At 40.9% G+C, this 17536-nt stretch overlaps 1 protein-coding gene across 3 annotated transcripts in view; it reads right to left on the reverse strand.

The window, feature by feature from the left end:
• Positions 1–17536, reverse strand: part of col16a1 (collagen, type XVI, alpha 1) — a 129786-nt gene that overhangs the window by 64662 nt on the left and 47588 nt on the right. For 2 of the 3 annotated variants that reach the window (XM_031323348.2, XM_031323349.2), the window contains 35 exons: positions 17058–17180; positions 16872–16925; positions 16719–16760; positions 16294–16329; positions 16158–16211; positions 15980–16048; positions 15836–15880; positions 15435–15461; positions 14466–14522; positions 14116–14160; positions 13909–13980; positions 13099–13152; positions 9645–9695; positions 9359–9481; positions 8672–8713; positions 8489–8554; positions 8311–8355; positions 7567–7611; positions 4897–4950; positions 4749–4802; positions 4594–4647; positions 4462–4506; positions 4316–4369; positions 4190–4225; positions 4040–4102; positions 3883–3954; positions 3713–3766; positions 3534–3578; positions 2352–2396; positions 2062–2115; positions 1814–1867; positions 1655–1705; positions 1116–1205; positions 949–984; positions 792–836 (listed from right to left, as the gene is read on the reverse strand). In XM_031323348.2, the coding sequence (XP_031179208.1) occupies positions 792–836; positions 949–984; positions 1116–1205; positions 1655–1705; positions 1814–1867; positions 2062–2115; positions 2352–2396; positions 3534–3578; positions 3713–3766; positions 3883–3954; positions 4040–4102; positions 4190–4225; positions 4316–4369; positions 4462–4506; positions 4594–4647; positions 4749–4802; positions 4897–4950; positions 7567–7611; positions 8311–8355; positions 8489–8554; positions 8672–8713; positions 9359–9481; positions 9645–9695; positions 13099–13152; positions 13909–13980; positions 14116–14160; positions 14466–14522; positions 15435–15461; positions 15836–15880; positions 15980–16048; positions 16158–16211; positions 16294–16329; positions 16719–16760; positions 16872–16925; positions 17058–17180 (1956 nt within the window). The remainder of the gene's footprint in view (positions 1–791; positions 837–948; positions 985–1115; positions 1206–1654; positions 1706–1813; positions 1868–2061; positions 2116–2351; positions 2397–3533; positions 3579–3712; positions 3767–3882; positions 3955–4039; positions 4103–4189; positions 4226–4315; positions 4370–4461; positions 4507–4593; positions 4648–4748; positions 4803–4896; positions 4951–7566; positions 7612–8310; positions 8356–8488; positions 8555–8671; positions 8714–9358; positions 9482–9644; positions 9696–13098; positions 13153–13908; positions 13981–14115; positions 14161–14465; positions 14523–15434; positions 15462–15835; positions 15881–15979; positions 16049–16157; positions 16212–16293; positions 16330–16718; positions 16761–16871; positions 16926–17057; positions 17181–17536) is intronic. The other variant, XM_031323350.2, reaches the window with a different exon arrangement.

The raw sequence follows: 17536 nt of genomic DNA on the forward strand, positions 1-17536 counted from the left end.
TATCACTTTCCACACTACTGAGCCCACCATTCAGGTTGTTTAAATACCTGCTACATTAGCGACAGTGATTTATCAAGGACAAAGCAGCCCATAATGGATGTCTAATGTTTACACATCAACGACAGACAAGCGGCTCTTGAAATAGAGAGGAGGAAGAAGAATAGAGGAGTCCATTCTTGCCTTTTCCTCAGTTCTCCTCTTCTGTGCAGCTAAACCCCTGACAAAGCCGTCCTGTCAGTGTGACAAATAGCCTCATCTAGCATCTCCCCTCAGGCTTAATAGCATTATCCCAGAGGCAGAGAATAACTTTATCACTGCATTCACCTACAGTACTATAAGACTGTGTCTAAAGAGAGATCCAACAGGCTCTACAGCTAGAGAGGGCTAGCAGGCGGCCGACTGCCAGTTTGGAGAGGGGTGAAGTGAGGTGAGGAGGAAGGAGGGTGTCGTTGAGAGGGTCGGAGGGTTAGTGAACTGATGACTGTGTTAAGTGTGGGTGCCGAGTGGGCAGAAATGGAGAGAGCAAGCGTGTTCAGCACCATAGTGCACAGGCCTAAGTCTCACTAAGCTAAAAGGAACAGAAAGCGGACGCATTTCCCTGTATTCAGAGGGTCTGCGGAGGTACCGGATGGATGATGCTCGGCTTGACGACACACAAACACACACACGCATGTACGCGTACACACATGTACGTGTACACACACACACACACACACACACACACACACACACACACACACACACACACATACCCTCCCATAATATACTGTACCACCCGAGTCAGCTTTTACCTTTTGACCTGGCTGCCCGTTGTCCCCTGGTAGGCCTACTGTTCCCTGTCGAAACAAAGACAGATTCACCAAAAGGAATGAAATATGCACATCACCACATCGATCTCTCTCCATTATAGTTTTATGGGGACAAACACCACACTCAGACATTACTCACATCTTTACCAGGGACACCATCGCTACCTGGCTCTCCCTAAAAGACAAAGTCAAAGCAGGAGGAAAAAAGTTAAGTGAGATATTTTGCATAGTAGCAGCTTAAATGACGGTTTAATTACATTTTTGGGGGCTAAATTTGGACTTAGACATAAGTTGAGAGGTACTAACTATGAGCCCTGGGTGCCCGGGTGGTCCTGGGGCTCCTCCCATCCCTGGAAGACCCCTCTCACCAGCTTGGCCCTTATCTCCTTTTATACCCTACAGAGGGGAGATGGAGAATTTAGTTTGTTAGATTCTCTTGCAATTTAGCAGGACAGAAATCCAATTATATCACACGCGCGCACGCACACACACACACACACACACACACACACACACACACACACACATACACACACATGGGCACATTCATTTCAACTTGTGCATCTTTAAATTAAGATACCATATACTGATCTCTGGTCATCTATCTTTTTTCTTTCAGTACCTGTAGCTCCTGTTATTTTTTATTTACTGGAATCATAATTAATTTCATATTTTTTGTCATGGGTAAGGGTCACTATTTACTGCATTATATTGTGTTCTCACACACATATTTGGCTACTGAAACAACCCATTTTCCCCTTTCGGTATGTTAAAGATTCAGCTAATTGAATCCATTTCTTGTTTATTAAAAATATGATAGTCCTGTTTCACAGCATTGCTCTTACCACTCCTGATGGACCAGGAGGTCCTGGTGGTCCAGCTGGACCTGTAGAACCCTAACAAGGAAAGTAAACACACAGTGTTCGAGTTTAACACAATGACATACTACAATATCAACAGAACATACGTGTACAGTATAAGGTTAAAAAGGGCAGTGAACTTACAAGGTGGCCGGGGGGTCCAGGTCGTCCCTGAGCTCCTGGGGTACCGGGATCACCCTGGAAAGGTCATAGATTAACCTTTAAAAACCTCCAGGGTTTAACTGACTATGACTATATATATGTATATATGTATATATATATATATATATATATATACTCTTGCTTTGTGCATGTACGCACAGATTATAGATGTGCACTTTAATGTTTATCTAAATCCTTTTGGGTTAACGATAGAAAGAAAAAATACTCACGTCGTGTCCCAGCCTGCCTGGTGGTCCAGGTGGACCAGAAGGTCCAGCTTCACCCTGAAGGAGAAATAAGAAAGTAATGAAAGGTAATGGAGGAAGCATGTGTGGAATGCTTCTATTAGTGGAGACTCAAAACAATGAGGTAGCACAGTAATAACACCCAGGCTTGTTTCATGACACAATTATCAGTTTGACGAAACAACTTGACCTAATGCACAAGCAACAGACAGGAATGGTAAGTAGACAAACATACAGACATAGTGTGATGGCAAAGCAATGGGCTGTTGGCTAACCTTCTGTCCAGGGAAGCCAGCATGGCCAGTTTTCCCTTTGAATCCCTGAGGAGAGACATCAAAGAGAATGAGATTGGTACAGTATCAAAATTCACAAAGTCGAGGCTGCCAAAGAACAGGCAGACGTGTCTTTGAAATCCCGAACACCTGCTCTTGGGTAGAACACAAACTGAGATACAGAGAGTGAGTGAGAGAAATAAAAAAGAAAGAGAAGGGAGGGAGGGAGAGAAGCTGACTGACTATCTCTGCTGTGATTGCACATACACGAGTAACAGTCCACGCTAATTTGACCACTTGGTAAAGCTACACAAAAGTCAAGAATTAAGACGATCATACCCATCTTGACCTTGTCTTGAAACTTTTCTATACATATGCATTCATTTTCAATTCAAAATGCAAGTCACAATCTCAAGAGCACAGCTAAATCCATCCATCGTTGGCAATTCATCTCTACATTAAGAGCTTTGGAAAGTATGGCTACCAGATTAACTCATTTGTGAAAAATATCAAGGCTTTGCTGACGTGAATGTTCAGAACAACAACACATTTACATCTATCTCTAAATGATTCCATGTTTTCTACAGCCATGCTAATGGCTCTGTAAGGCTGTATTTAGACTTCAGAGCTAAATGCTAACACATCTTAGTTTAAGATGTTAGCGTGCTAACATTTGCTAATTTGCACTCAACACAAAGTACAGCTGGGGCTGATGGAAATCTAATTATTTAACATAGGTATTTGGTCATAAACCGAAGTACCTGATGATGCGTTAGGGTTAATTATTACAAATAATCCTAAAGGGGACATCAATGTCTCTACCAACCTTCATGGCAATCCATCAATAGTTGTTGAGACAATTTACTCAATTTGAAACTCATGGTGGTGCTAGAGGAAAAGTCAAGCAACTAGGCTGGCTAAAAGACTCAGTATACTGTATATGACTGAAGGAACAGATTGAGACACATAATGAATTCAAATCTTATTTCGTTATTTTCCAAAACTGTTGAACTCTAAATGCATGCTTTCAAAATACATGGATTGGCACAAAAAATGCATTATTTTCCATATTAAGATGTGGTTTGAATTGCATTCGATGTTCAGGCTATGAAAAGTATACTTCTTTTTGCACTGGATAGATAGAGAATCAAATCAGGTCATGTAGATGTCAGAAGTGATACTTACTGGGATTCCTCGTGGTCCTGCTGGGCCTGGAGGGCCTGCGTCTCCCTGACAACGGAAAAAATAGCCAGAGCCACATGTCAAATGTTAAATGCATGTATTTAACTATACCAACTATAGCATGGCCTCATTGTGTGTCTGGATAATATGCTTGTGTGTGTGCATGTCTGTGTGTTACTTGCCCGCAGCCCTGGTTTCCCATCTTTTCCATCCAATCCCTCAATGCCAGGGGCTCCCTTTGTTGCAAACACAGACAGAGAGAGCAAATGAGGGTTATGAATAGTACACAGTTCACAGATATGTTGGAATGGGTCAAACGTGGATAATATACAGTAATATAACATGCATATACCATCAGCCCAGGGGAGCCTGGTGAGCCTGGAGATCCAGTTGATCCCTGAGAGCCTTGAGCACCACCGTTGCCCTTTGAAAGCAGCGATGTTCAGTACAACAAAGGATCATTTTTGAAGCAAAAAATAAATGTGCTGAAATGTGCAATTTGTACTCACTTTTTCACCTTTGAGCCCAGGGACCCCATCCCTTCCAGTTTTGCCAGCAGGACCTGGTGCACCCTAAAAACAAGCACAGTAACAAACAAAGTCACTTCACCTATTCCAAAGAGAACAATCAGCAATAGAGGGGTTAAAACATTTACATACTGGTGGTCCTGGGAAACCTGGTTGTCCTTGGAAACCCTTCAAATAAAAAGAGCAACATATGAATATGGGTTTTGGTTCTAATAGTCACGTTTTTTTCTATTATGTGTATGTATGTTTCATACATACCTGATCCCCTTTGGCACCGACAGGCCCTGCTGGTCCCGTGTCTCCCTTGATGCCCTGCACGCACACAAATTATTCTCAGTTTTGATAATAAATGAGGACACAAGGCTCGAAATTTTGCTGAGCAAAATGTATGATGAAACACTCACCGGTGAGCCAGCCTGTCCTTGGTACCCAGGGTTACCAGGGGAACCCTGCAGAGGGGAAGGAAATGTTAGCCAGTAATATGCAACACTAGCTCCGGATGCATATAGTGCAACATTGATGGTGTAATGGCTTACTGATTCTCCTTTCTGACCAGCGCTTCCTGGGGTCCCACGTTCGCCCTTCAGTCCCTGACGAATACATATAGACAGTTAATCAATGTAACCACCCCTCCTTTCATTAAAGCTGTCAGACTGCTGTCAACCACATGAGGCAGGTGATAGTAACTTACAGGAAGTCCAGGTGGTCCCATGCTTCCTGGATACCCGGACGTCCCTGGAGAGCCCTGAGGTGAAAATCATACAATCAATCAAACAGGGGGAAAGAAATTATTTTTTTCCGTGTTATGATTTCAGGGAAATTGATTGGCAGATACTTACCTGCTCGCCCTTCATTCCTGGGAGGCCGGGTGACCCTGCATCACCCTGCTGACCCTGAGAATGACGGGAGTGAGGAATGATTAGAAAATGAAGGAGAGGATGTGATATGTATGCTCCCCTGGTGGAAATGAGCCATGGACAAGGCGAGTCAATATCAAAGAGAGGAAAGAGCTAACTGGCCTGTGCTGTCTCCCTTTGGGAGTGCCTACATTGCATTTGGTCCTCTGCTCTACATCTCTATCAGGCTTTAGGATGGTGATTCAGGTCTCTGATGGTGATATCCGGAGGCTGAACATTGCCTGCTCGACCTTGTTGGTTGGTGAATTCAATTCCCCCAGTGTTGCTTCCCTCCTCTTTATCCCCCTCTCCATTATTGTGTTGCAGATTCAGGTGCAAATTCTACGAAAGCTGCAGACTTCATTTAGTCGTCTATCTCTTTAAGACATCAAACAAAGATGAGCAGTGTATGGTGTTAATGTGAACTAAGCACAATGTGATCAAATACGACCGGCTTTACTTCTGCAATGCATAGAATTTTAACTTGAAGTGAATAATAAATGTTGTTTTGATGTAAAACATTAATATGCATGTGCGAGCCAAGCAACAGCTGCTGTAAGCGGAAGACAGACGAGTGCTGGTAGAAAAGAAAGAGAGACATTTAAAAAATAAAATAAAAAAAGAGTGAATAAAAGAAAGTCAATGGAAGCTGGGTGCTTTTAAAATGGTGGCTTCTGAGATTGATAATTGGCTGATAACTGTGTATTAATATGAATTGTCCCTTAAGAATAAATCAATAAAAAAATAAAACTCAACATCAAAAAAATGAGAAGAATATCACTGTGAGATATTGGTTATTAGAGTATTTACCGAGGGTTGTAATTAGTAATTATATCATATTGCGGAGAAACTAATTAGCAGCTCGTGATTGTGAGTGGCTTCATCACCACTGGGTATGAGTAATACACTCATCAGCAGGGTCACACTTCTCTCCCTCACAAACAGTCTAAACAGATACAGTACTGCACACAGCAGAGGCTAACACCTGCTATAAAGTGCTACTACGCTGTAAATGGATTCCATGCAGCGCTCACAAAGCTCATCCATTTAGCATCTCTATTCCCAGAAAACAATAAATCTGTGTGAGAAAGAAGAGGAGGGGGGTGGGGGGGCGGGCTCTGTCTGCCCAGCAGTCCCACTCTCCATCACATAGACGGGGGAATAATTGAACAACTGGAGAAAGCGACAACCAAATTGTTTCCTCATCTGAAATAACCATTAAAGAGCCACAAAGAGGGGCAGAGACGGTGGAGAGACGGCATAATCAAAGGCTGCTCGATTTAGTGAGATGATGAGTGTTTGAAAAAATGGATTAGATAAAAATATTCAAATCAGAGGTGGAAAGTAACTAAGTACAATTAGTCAAGTACTGTTTAATTTTGAGGTGCTTGTACTTTACTTTTGCTAGCTAATGCTACTGAATACTTTTACTTTCTCTAATTTCAGGGAAAACATTTGTACTTTACGCCACTACATTTCTTGGCAGCTGTAAGTTACTAGTCACTTTTCAGATTAAGATTCTACATTAAAATTTAATAGGATTTTTTAATATTGAACCAGTGGTTTACAACCTTTTTGCAGGAGTTGTTTGCAGTAACCAAAAAGTGATGTCTCCCATTTGAGAAAAATGAATTGTATTCACCTGTAGGTTTGGAATCACTGCACTAAACTGTATAAAAATTAGACAAAATGACCTCGACCTACAACAGTGAAATGCATCTTACGTATTGATGCATCAGTTTAAACAATGAAATGTCATATATCATTGTTGGGATTTTTCACTTTGATACTTTAAGTACATTTAACTGATTATACTTTTACTTAAAGCTTTAGTGCGTAACTTTTTGATATTAATAAACGTCCGTTACATTCAAGCCATTGCCAAATGCTAATTAAGACTATCAGCTCCACACAACTCTCACTCTGTATTTCTCAGTATGGCTATGTTCAGAAGATTGTGTCGTCCGGTGACTTTCCCGCACAGAAGCTCGAGTGAAGATAATTACCTCTTCTGAAGAGTCCATCATGTTTTTTTAATCCTCCTTGTCCTCCTTAGCTGCTAGCAACTCCAGCTAGGAGAATTGTAATTCTTGTACTTGTGATCTCTCTTTTTTAATTTATTTAATTTATTTATTTTGAGCAATGTTTAACTAATGCATTGCATGACACCATGTTGGGTTTTTTATACACCATCAGAACCATAGTACGGTCTGTTGTATGGTTTTGTACAGTATCTGGTGTTTGTAAATGCTGTCTGTGTTGTTTGTTTTTACTATGGCTGCAGCATGGGTTAAGTGCCCAAGACAAATATCCCACGATGTGGGACAATAAAGTTAATCTTGAATTGAACTGCGTGGAGGAGGGGTGGGGGCTGTGCGTGATCACGGAAGGCTTGTATCATGTGGATGCGCCCACAGTGTTATTGTCATTACTTAAAATTCCTCGTGGGGGCACTATAGCTTTGAGTAGAATTTTTAATGAAAGATTTGTATATAAGTATTTTTTTTTTACATTGTTGTATTGGTACTTTTACCTAATTAAATGATCACTGATTAAAGGACAATACGAGAGGAAATAAATGAAAAGGAAGTTAGAAGTGTGAATTAAACTTACAGGTAAACCAGATGGGCCCGGAGGACCGGGGAAACCAGGAGGTCCCTGGAGGCAGAAAACAGTGAAAGGAACATCCGATACCGATCAATTCACACCTACGGTTAAAGCCGGTTTAAACTTGTTGCTGACAATTAAATGAATACTAAAAACACTGCAAGAGACCTAGAATGTAAATCAGTATTTAAAAGGGTTAGCGTGTTGGGCCACATTGTTCATCATTATCACTGAGACCAGTAGGGGTCTCTGTGAAATCATGGAAAGTGGCAAACACAAGCTCCTCTCAAGTCACTTCAAATCTAAAGCTTTGAGACAAAAACCCAACGGTGCTGTCCTAAAATTAAAAAAGAAAGAAAGAAATCGAATATATCTTTTCTCACAGAAGTACAGACTGACTAATGTAAGGCAGTGATTAGAATGCACTTTATAGTTTCAAACATTTTTGATTGATAATAGAGTTTTCAGAGTGGCAAGTTGGAGAAATATGTTATCAAAGTACTTGGAAAGAATGTCTGCATATAATTATGTGTGGATGTACTACAGGCACATCCACACAGTAGATGAGGATTTCAGAATAAGAGTAAAACTTTACAGCTTTCTACTCTTGCCATTAACAGGAATATATGTGTCCTAAATTAAATCATGGCAAAATATTCAGGTTTATCTACTATAAATAAGCTCCACTGGAATCCCAGTTGAGCTGTCTGGAATGGCTTGACAAGAGGAATTCATGTGGCTGAATCTCACCATGTTTCCTGGTATTCCAGCTTGGCCTCTATCTCCTGGTGTACCCTGTAGTGAAGATAAAGACATAAAAGTGATCCTTAACTCTGTAAAGTCATTTTGATATGCATACTTGGACAAAGATACACATATACCCGTGCATCAAATTAACAGTGTGTATATGAAAAAAACGCAGACTTACTGGCTCTCCTCTTTGTCCTGGTGATCCAGGAGTTCCTGGAATTCCAGGTGTCCCTCTGCGGTCATCCTATGAGGGAAAGACATAAATCAATCAAGAAATGAGCACATACGTCTCTGTGGATGTATGCATGTGCGTGTTTGTGGGTGCGCATGTCCTTAGTGTATGACAATGATGTCCACTGACCACTGCTTGTGTCGCCTGCTCTCTCTGCAGTCTTTCCAAACACTGGAAAGCAGACAGGAGAATAAGTTATCAGTGTAAAGCCGTACTGCTGTCACAGTATTATGTCAGACTGATAGCTACTTAAATCACGCCATGCAAACTTGAATAAAATGCAAAATGAAGGATTGCCATTTTACATTTATCAACGCACAATAACAGACAGTGACTGCGCTATTAAGATTCCTTTTATTGTCATTCAGCAAAACACAGAAATGTAAAGCATGAACCAAATTACGAGCATGGCTCCTTTATAAAACACAGATAAAAACAGTGTAATAAATAGAGCACTGAAGATGAATATATATATATAAAAACAGAATAAATTATTTCCAGCAGAATATTTGTCCGTACGACTATGTGATGTTTTGCACTTGTAAATGAATAAATAGTATTGCACATTTGCATAGTAAAACACCTTAGTGGTGTTTAGTTGAGTTTAGTAGTCTGATAGCAGCTGGGTAAAAGCTGTTTTTTCAGTCTTGTCGTGCTGCAACGCAAGCTGCGGTATCTCCTGCCTGAGGGCAGGAGGGAGAACACCAATTGGTGTCGGTGTGGCCCCAATAGTCCTCTCTGGTTGACCTATTGATTGTTTCATAAGATTCTGGATATGGAGAATTGGCTAAATACAAAACTCCCTTCACATTTCACCTTGTCACAGCTGTCCACTGGGGTTACACCTGGCTTGCCCTGGTCTACTTTGTCTTCCTTGGCACCAGCTGTTCCAGGCACCCCTGGAGATCCTTGGGAACAGTCCCCTTCTTCACAGCCCTCCTGTGTTGTAGAACACACACACACACACACACACGCGTACATATAAATATATGCACTGATCAATAGTTTTCATGTCAAAAATCTGGCAAACCAAAAATAAAGGATAGTAATAAGATACAACAAAACCCCATTCCCCAAAATGCATTTTGACTCATTAACTTACAACACCATCTCCTACATCTCCTTGAGGCAGCTGGTGTGGTCCAATGAGGCTCTAGAGAAGGGGCAGTGAAACGGAAAAAAAAATTAGTATTACCTTCTTGGCATTAAAGACAATAATTAAGGGAAACCCTAAATGTCAAAATCATCTCTTTTCTGACACATTCGACAAGAAAGTATCCCAATGCTCTCTAAATACAGTTTGAGGACAGCGTTGCAAGTTAAAGTACGGTTTCTTCTGCAACTTCTCAATTGCACAATGACATGACAGTGACCAACACCTCTTTTAATACCAATTGTATGTAACTTATTGTATAACCCTAACACCAATATGAATTTTGAGTGCCGTACAAAATTAAGTATACATATGCAATGGCATACAATATGTGTATTGCAATTTGCTGTGTCTGTCAAATTCACACACTAGATGGGGTACACTTTATTATCACTAAAAGCTGCAAAAAAAAAAGAAAAAAAATGGGACAAAGTGTCACAACCTTTCCAAGCAATATGTCTGTGTAGGACCATCACATTCAGTACAATGTCAAAGCAAAATAAAGTACTGAGGTTGCAGAATTTTCCCCCTCCTCCAAGGGACCTGTTCAGTTCAGAACTGCCGTACTTCTCTTTTTCCTTACTCTTGTAATTACAAGACATTTTTTTGGTGCATTATATAGTAAATCCTTGTCTACATTTTTCGTAGTACTCCTACAAAAATCCTATTTTCTATTATGTTTTCTATAAAGACCCAACTTAATGTTCACATGAAAATACAGTGGCCTATGCTCAGTGCACCACATAACAACCATCTATTTATTGCCATTAGGCTCTCTGTGGTAGGCTCAGTTTGGTGTCAAAAATGTCACTCGCCAACAAAAGGTTTTGTATGATTCTATGGTCCAAAGAAAGCGATTTCCTACATGAACCCAGTGTTGACACTATATGCTGCTACTTGATTCTCATAAAGAGACAGATATGTGACAAATATAAACTGGTTAAACAAAACAATAGCAGATATACAGCACAAAAAACAACACTGTATCCATTTCAACCAATGACTGTGAAGCTGTAATTAAAGTCTCTCAAGACCTCAAGTCTGAACCAGAAAAGTTTTAAATTCAAAGAGTAGAACATTGCACCAAGAAAGCATGACAGACACACATAACTGTCTCTGCCCACACATATACAAATACATACACACAGAGACACATGCAGCATATGTGCATTAAAGAAGAAGAAAAACTGACACAAATTACACAGTGGAGTTACACTACTGTTGATACTGAGTTCTGAAATATCACTGCTCACTCCAAAAGCCCAACTCCTTTTAATGTGAAAGATGGTCTGCTCTCTATCAAAGCAGTGGGACCCTTTCCACTGAGAGTGTGTGTCAATAGCACCTGGCCTAGTCATTACAAACCCATTTTACATTGTTCAAACTGGAGTCATTAGCTAGAAAGACTATTTCATGCTGCCCGCTATTGGCTGTTTTACGGGCACAAGACTTTATGCATTAACAGACTTGCTCTAAAGAAGGTGCTCTATAATTGTATATCAGTCACTGTGCAATGTTCTCTTCTGCCATATTATAGACTTGCAAATTGCCAACTTCATGATTTCTCTGAGCAACATATTGTTGTGTTTCAAAGCCAAGCAAAATGTGAGGCTTTTGAGTGCTATGCTGCCACTTTGAGTGACCTCCAGAACCATGGAAGAAAAAGAGAACATTAAGGCTAAACTAAGGCATCTTGCTCCCTGTGTGCTCCAGCTGCACGCCTGCAGAGGCCTATCAGTCTCTCCTCTCTGCTGAGCTGCTTGACTGAGTGCCATCCAAAACTGATCAAATCATATGGGCACAGGAGCAATATTGACCATTATGAATAAAAGGATGTTTGTCAATGACATTCTTTCATCGGAAATGAGTGCGTTCTATAGACTGTAAAAATAATTGTAATTTATAATTGGGGCAGGGATTGTCATTTAAATGGCTCATTTGTGTGACGTCCTGTTGTGTTATTTAACCCCCCAATCTAGCACAAGTAGACTTTATATTTCCCAATTATTGTTTTCCATCAGATCGTTTATACATTGTTTATAAATCTCGACAATTCCGAAAGCACTTGAAGGCAGCTTCATTTCACGGAGAAAGAGAGAAAGAGAAGAGACGGAACGACTGTGCTTTCTTGTTGGTACAGGTAACAGTTAGCTGTTACACAAACTCATTAGCAGTTCAGTGCTTGTGTTTCGTTTTTTTACCCTCACAGTGTTTTAAAACTTTCTTGTGACAGCGATAGATGTTTCCCGTTTACTGTACTGAACTCTGACACCGCCTCAAAACGAACTGACAAGTCTGCTCGCCGGTTACATGACCACCGTGGCCACCGCAGCGTGAGGTCGGGGTTGCGTTTCTCCAAAAGTTGAATCTGTCTCAACTTTATTACAGTACTGAACCCAAAATTGAAAATCGAATACCTACGCAACGAACGAATATCCAAATTGGTAAATATTCGGATCCAGCCCTACTTTCTACAGAGAGCTTCTATAAGTTCAGTCTCAAATTGTTTCCAGAGTGCTCTACTGATTTTCCAGCACATCCCTTTCTTTCATTAAACTACTCCTTTAATTTCTGTGTTGAAGGTGAAGTTCTCCTTGAGTGCTGACTGGCGATCAGCATCTATGTTCCTTTAATGAAATTAAGCCATCAGCAGACTTGAAAGAAACAAAACTGACACCGTATAAAGTAAGAATCCACAGATACATTCACAACACTCCACCTCATTTCTCCCCTTTGATGTTGCAGTTGCACTTACTTAAGGTAAATTAGCTTTGTCCACAAGAACACATGAGACCTTCTGAGATTACAAACAGATCTGAGTCCAAATGCACAACAGGCTGAAAATGCATATGACGTGTTTGCAAAATACCCTCATGTTTCAAGTTATAAATCTCAGTCACCATGAAATATGCAGGCATATGCACAAGCAAAGCTACTCCCAAAGTTATCCATAAATAGATATCAACTTTGCCATTTTTAATATTGTACGGCACACACCAAACTTGCTCTGTCCTTGGTCAGGCATCAGCAGCATCCTTTAACAGTACCCCTTTAATCATGATACAATAAAATTATGAGTTTTGACAAACAAAAGGTTTACACACATAACACAACTATAATTGTTATTGAATGGAATTGTGTTTAGATTTATGATGTCAAATGTGTGCCAAATGTTACTAATCACAAGCTTGTATTACTTAATGTGTTTCCTTAAATTAATCATTGTGTGACCTCGAAAAACTAAAATCAAATAAAGCATACGTAGAAGCACAGGAACTTTTTTTTAAAAAAATATCACTTCCTGATAAATGCATTCATTTTGTGCTTTTGCATCATTTATACACAAGGCCCCAGAGCTTGAATCAGCAGTGGCTCTCCTCCTTTTCTCTCTATTTTTACTTACGCTGTATCCAGGTATACCCGGTTTCCCCTGTATCCCGTCGTTTCCAGGGATACCCTGAAAGAAGGAACTGAGGTTGAACTGGTTTATTGCCAATCGAGGGCTAGCTACTCCCATCTCCACCAAAGGTGTGTCAAAATGATCAAACCTGTTCCTTCTTCTGCCATGTCTTATGAAAGTGCTATTTTGCATTCAACCATTATCACAAATGCGCCCTTGTCAAAGACATGACCTCTTCCATCACCAGTTTTCATGTCTTTCTTACACCTTTGACTCTTGCAACACAGATCATAGTAACACTTTATTTGAAGGTCTGCTCGAGTTACAATCTCTAGAAATTAATCAAACTGGTACTTGAAATTAGCATTGCTATACTTATTTCACATTTATACTTTGGACCTTCAAATAACTGTTAATGTCTTGACGGACATTCCCAAAGCTTTCTCAGTTGCTTCCCACATGGGTTAAAGCTCAAAGCACTGGACGGGTTAGTGCATTTATGACTTGATCCTGATAATCTAAGCTTCTTTCAAACCAATATATTGCACACATTCAGTATAAAATGTTGCTCCATTTCCTACATGCATATTATGAACGTCCCCATTAAGGTGCAAAGCATGCCAAAGCACTGCCTTTTGTAAGTACCCCAGTTGCCCAAGATGAAAGCCTAAGATTAAGATTAAGACATATTTTATTGATCCCGCAAGGGGAAATTACATAGCAGCTTGTAGCTGAATCCGAGCTGATGGAGCAGATACTGAATTGAACTGAAGAGATACCCCCCTCACCACCCTACTGCCCCTTTTCTCCTACCTGTGGTCCTTCGATTCCATTGACACCCTGAGGCCCAGGAGGGCCAGGTGGCCCAGGAGGTCCTGGTGGACCCTATGACACACAAGGACATGACCACAAATTACATCACACATTCATAGTCAAACATAAAGGAAGGTTTCTGTGATTTTCTGAAACAATCTCTGCAAGGTATGCTTGCAGACAGGACTGCTGGTTGACAGATCAGACCTGAGGCCCGGGCTGCCATGTGTTTATTGGAGTTCCTGGAGCTCCCTGGAAGACAAAGGTAGTCAAAATCAGAGCACCACTGGTGCTTGCTAAATATACAGAAAGTGCAGTGTGATGTCAAGAATAATACAACAAATGTCAAAGCACAGAAAGATAGGGGGGTGGGGGGTGGTGGGTAACTCAGCATGAAGGTAAATCTTTCTCAATATGCCCCCTGTGGAGTCATAATAAACCCCCTGATTGTATGTTTAAAAAAATCAATGTGTATTCAGTCTACTGTCGCGAGGCAACAATTCTTTAGATTAGGTTTGTGTGTGTGTGTGTGTGTGTGTGTGTGTGTGTGTACTCACAGGTCCGCCTATGCCCGTGTGCACAGGGATTATGCAGTTGCACTCTCCAGGCTCACCCTGAAATATACATAAAAAAGCCCCATGAAAAAAAGCTGAAGTGAAAGTCTTTGCACAATTTTAAGCACAGGCTGCAAAACCCGAGTCCTCATTCAACATTACAGCCCTAGTTACCGTAAGAAAGTCGGAACTCTTTGAGCTTTCAGGACACTCCTGTGCAGTTTTGCTAAATCCTAAAATCTTCACAAAGAAACTCAAAACTGCTGGGGGTGACATGCTATGAACGTTTATTGTTATACTACTTTATGAACTTAAAGTGTTGCATTACATGAATATGACCCTAAAACCTTAATGTATTTTAAGAATACAACAAACGTATAGTACTATGATTCAAAGAAAGGTGCATTTCACCCAACATTGTGTGCCTCATGTAACATGTATTTATGTAACAGTACAGAACATAGCTCCAGACTCTATATGAATACACTGAATAAAGATTCTGAATCATCTGCAAAACTTTACCTATTTAGCTTATTCTCTCTTAGTTTTCTTGACTTTCTTTTCAACTGTGGGCTTCTGTCCCACATCTCACACCCCTCCCAACCCTTAAGCACTGCTTCTTCATCTCTCCCAACCTCTCAGTAACAGTCTGGACTGGTGCCTCTGATGAATGCGGTAATTAATAGTTCCACACACTTTCTCTCTTAAGGCCCCGAAACTCCTCTTGTCTGCCAGCAACAGTACACTTGTCACCTCTGCTACCAGTCTATACCTAGCCAGAGGCAGGTGTGTGTAAGCGCACGTATGTGTGTGTGTGTGTGTGTGTGTGTGTGTGTGTGTGTGTGTGTGTGTGTGTGTGTGTGCATGCGTGAGTGAAGTGAGGGGAACCATCTCTTGTGATTACCATCTGTTCCACCCCCTTATATTCAAACCCCTCCAGATCCCTTCATCCAAATAAAACGGTAGACTTACCTTGTCCCCCTTAGCTCCGTCAAGACCCTGCAAAAGAAGGAGACAGTTCACACACACACACACACACACACACACACACACACACACAAGCACTTAGTTACTCTTGCTTTGTTGTTCCAGAAGAAAGCTTGCGGGGCAGTGAGCTGAGCGTAGATCAGGGGACAGAGGATGAAATGGGAGCAGACATTGCCTCTGTTATGGATCGAGGCAGACATCCTTGGTTACAAATGATGCCTAAATCAAGGACAATTCCCAAAGAAGCTTAAAGAAAATTAAAAGTCTAAACAGACGCTAACACAGAGACAACAACTCAAGTTTGACATCTCTTCAAATTGTTGATGCACATGTGCAAAAACATGCAAATGAAACACTTCAGACAATGAAGGAACAAGACAACTCACAGGTCTGCCATCAGCTCCTTGAGACCCGAGGGCTCCATCTCTGCCCTGTGCGTGAAAACGTAAATAGGAAACAGTGTTTGACAAGATAACAGCATGACATTATATGCCCATATGTACATGCAAAAAGATGCATTTAGGTCCTACCGGGGGCCCTGATACTCCAATGCCCGAAGGCCCCTGTGGTCCTGGAAGCCCGACTTCACCTTTGGAGCCCTATGAACATAAAACACTCACATGGTTTCATTGTTTCAAACAAAATGAGGTACATGTGATTGCATTTTGCAACAATACATTGGGCTTACACCTCTATATTTTATGCTACCTTTTCTCCTTCTGGGCCAATAGGGCCAGTCAATCCTCTGGCTCCAGGTGGTCCCTGTACAAAAGAAAGAGATTAGACCAAAATCTGAAAATGGAGTGTAGAAAAGTACAACTTTAGAAATATGACAGTGACTTACTACAAGTCCTGGGAGCCCTCTTGGTCCCTCTTCACCCTATGCCATTAATGAAAAAGACAAAACAAAAAGAAAGGCAGAAGGTTTAGGTGGGAAGGAAACAAAGAGTGGAAATTTGCACTGTAAGAGTTGTTTCACATATTTTCACAGTGGTGTAGTAAGGAAGAACCGGCTTCCCCGGTGTCAACAAAGCAATAACGATTCCACAATGAGTCAAAGGATTTTCAGATCGAACAGCCCAGGGTTATTTTTTGATGGTTATTTACGACTTCATGAATGTATTGTTAGATCTAAGAGGCAGGAAAACGGTATTTATTACTGAGATCACAGCAGGACCACATCCACCTAGGAGCTGTGTGTATGTTTTGTATGAAGAGCTGCATCAGCTGACGAAATAAAAACTCCAGATGTGGACACATCAGTCTTACTTGTGGTCCTGGAAGGCCGACTCCTGCAGCTCCAGTGTCTCCCTACAGGGGGCACAGGACAAAACAGATTAGTATCCGTCAGTGATACATGATAAGGCACAATTCTCCGCATGTATTTATAAACATGATACAGTGAAAAATGGACATTCACACCTTTCTGCCTTTGGACCCAGCAGGCCCCTGCACACCTGGTAAGCCGGGTTTTCCCTGAAGAGAAAACATGTAAGATGATCATCAGCAATTTTCCTAGTCAGAAGTACATCTATAAATACTTACATAATATGTATTTATACAGTACATAAATAATTAAATAAATAAATAAATACACAATTCCCTCACATTCCTGCCAGACTTCCCTTCCCCAGCGGGACCAGGGTCTCCTCTCTCTCCTTTAGGGCCTTGCACAGTTACACTATCACCCACTGCAGTGCCCATAGAAGGACAGCTGGTACAAGCATCACCCTGGGAAAACACAACAAATCCAAACCATGATCCAGGAACCTTTTGGAAAAATCTAACTTAAATTGAATAATGATAATGCCCCCATTTAGCCAATCAGTGTCCATTTTTAACAACTGGAAACCATCATTGGTCCAAATGTGTGACCAGTGGCATCTAAGATATCACCATTTGTTGTCTCCATAGATGCAGAGACAAAAGCCCGATCCATACGAACTCAAAAAGATCCAACTAGATCTCTATCATTGATGATGTGCAGAAAACATGGCTGCTACATTTTATACTGTACACCCTTTACCATTGATGCAATACATAGTTAGTTAGTTATCAAATCAGTCAGCAGATGCAAAATAAAGTGC

Source organism: Sander lucioperca, chromosome 16 (genome assembly GCF_008315115.2).
Source record: "Sander lucioperca isolate FBNREF2018 chromosome 16, SLUC_FBN_1.2, whole genome shotgun sequence".
Lineage (NCBI taxonomy): Eukaryota > Metazoa > Chordata > Actinopteri > Perciformes > Percidae > Sander > Sander lucioperca.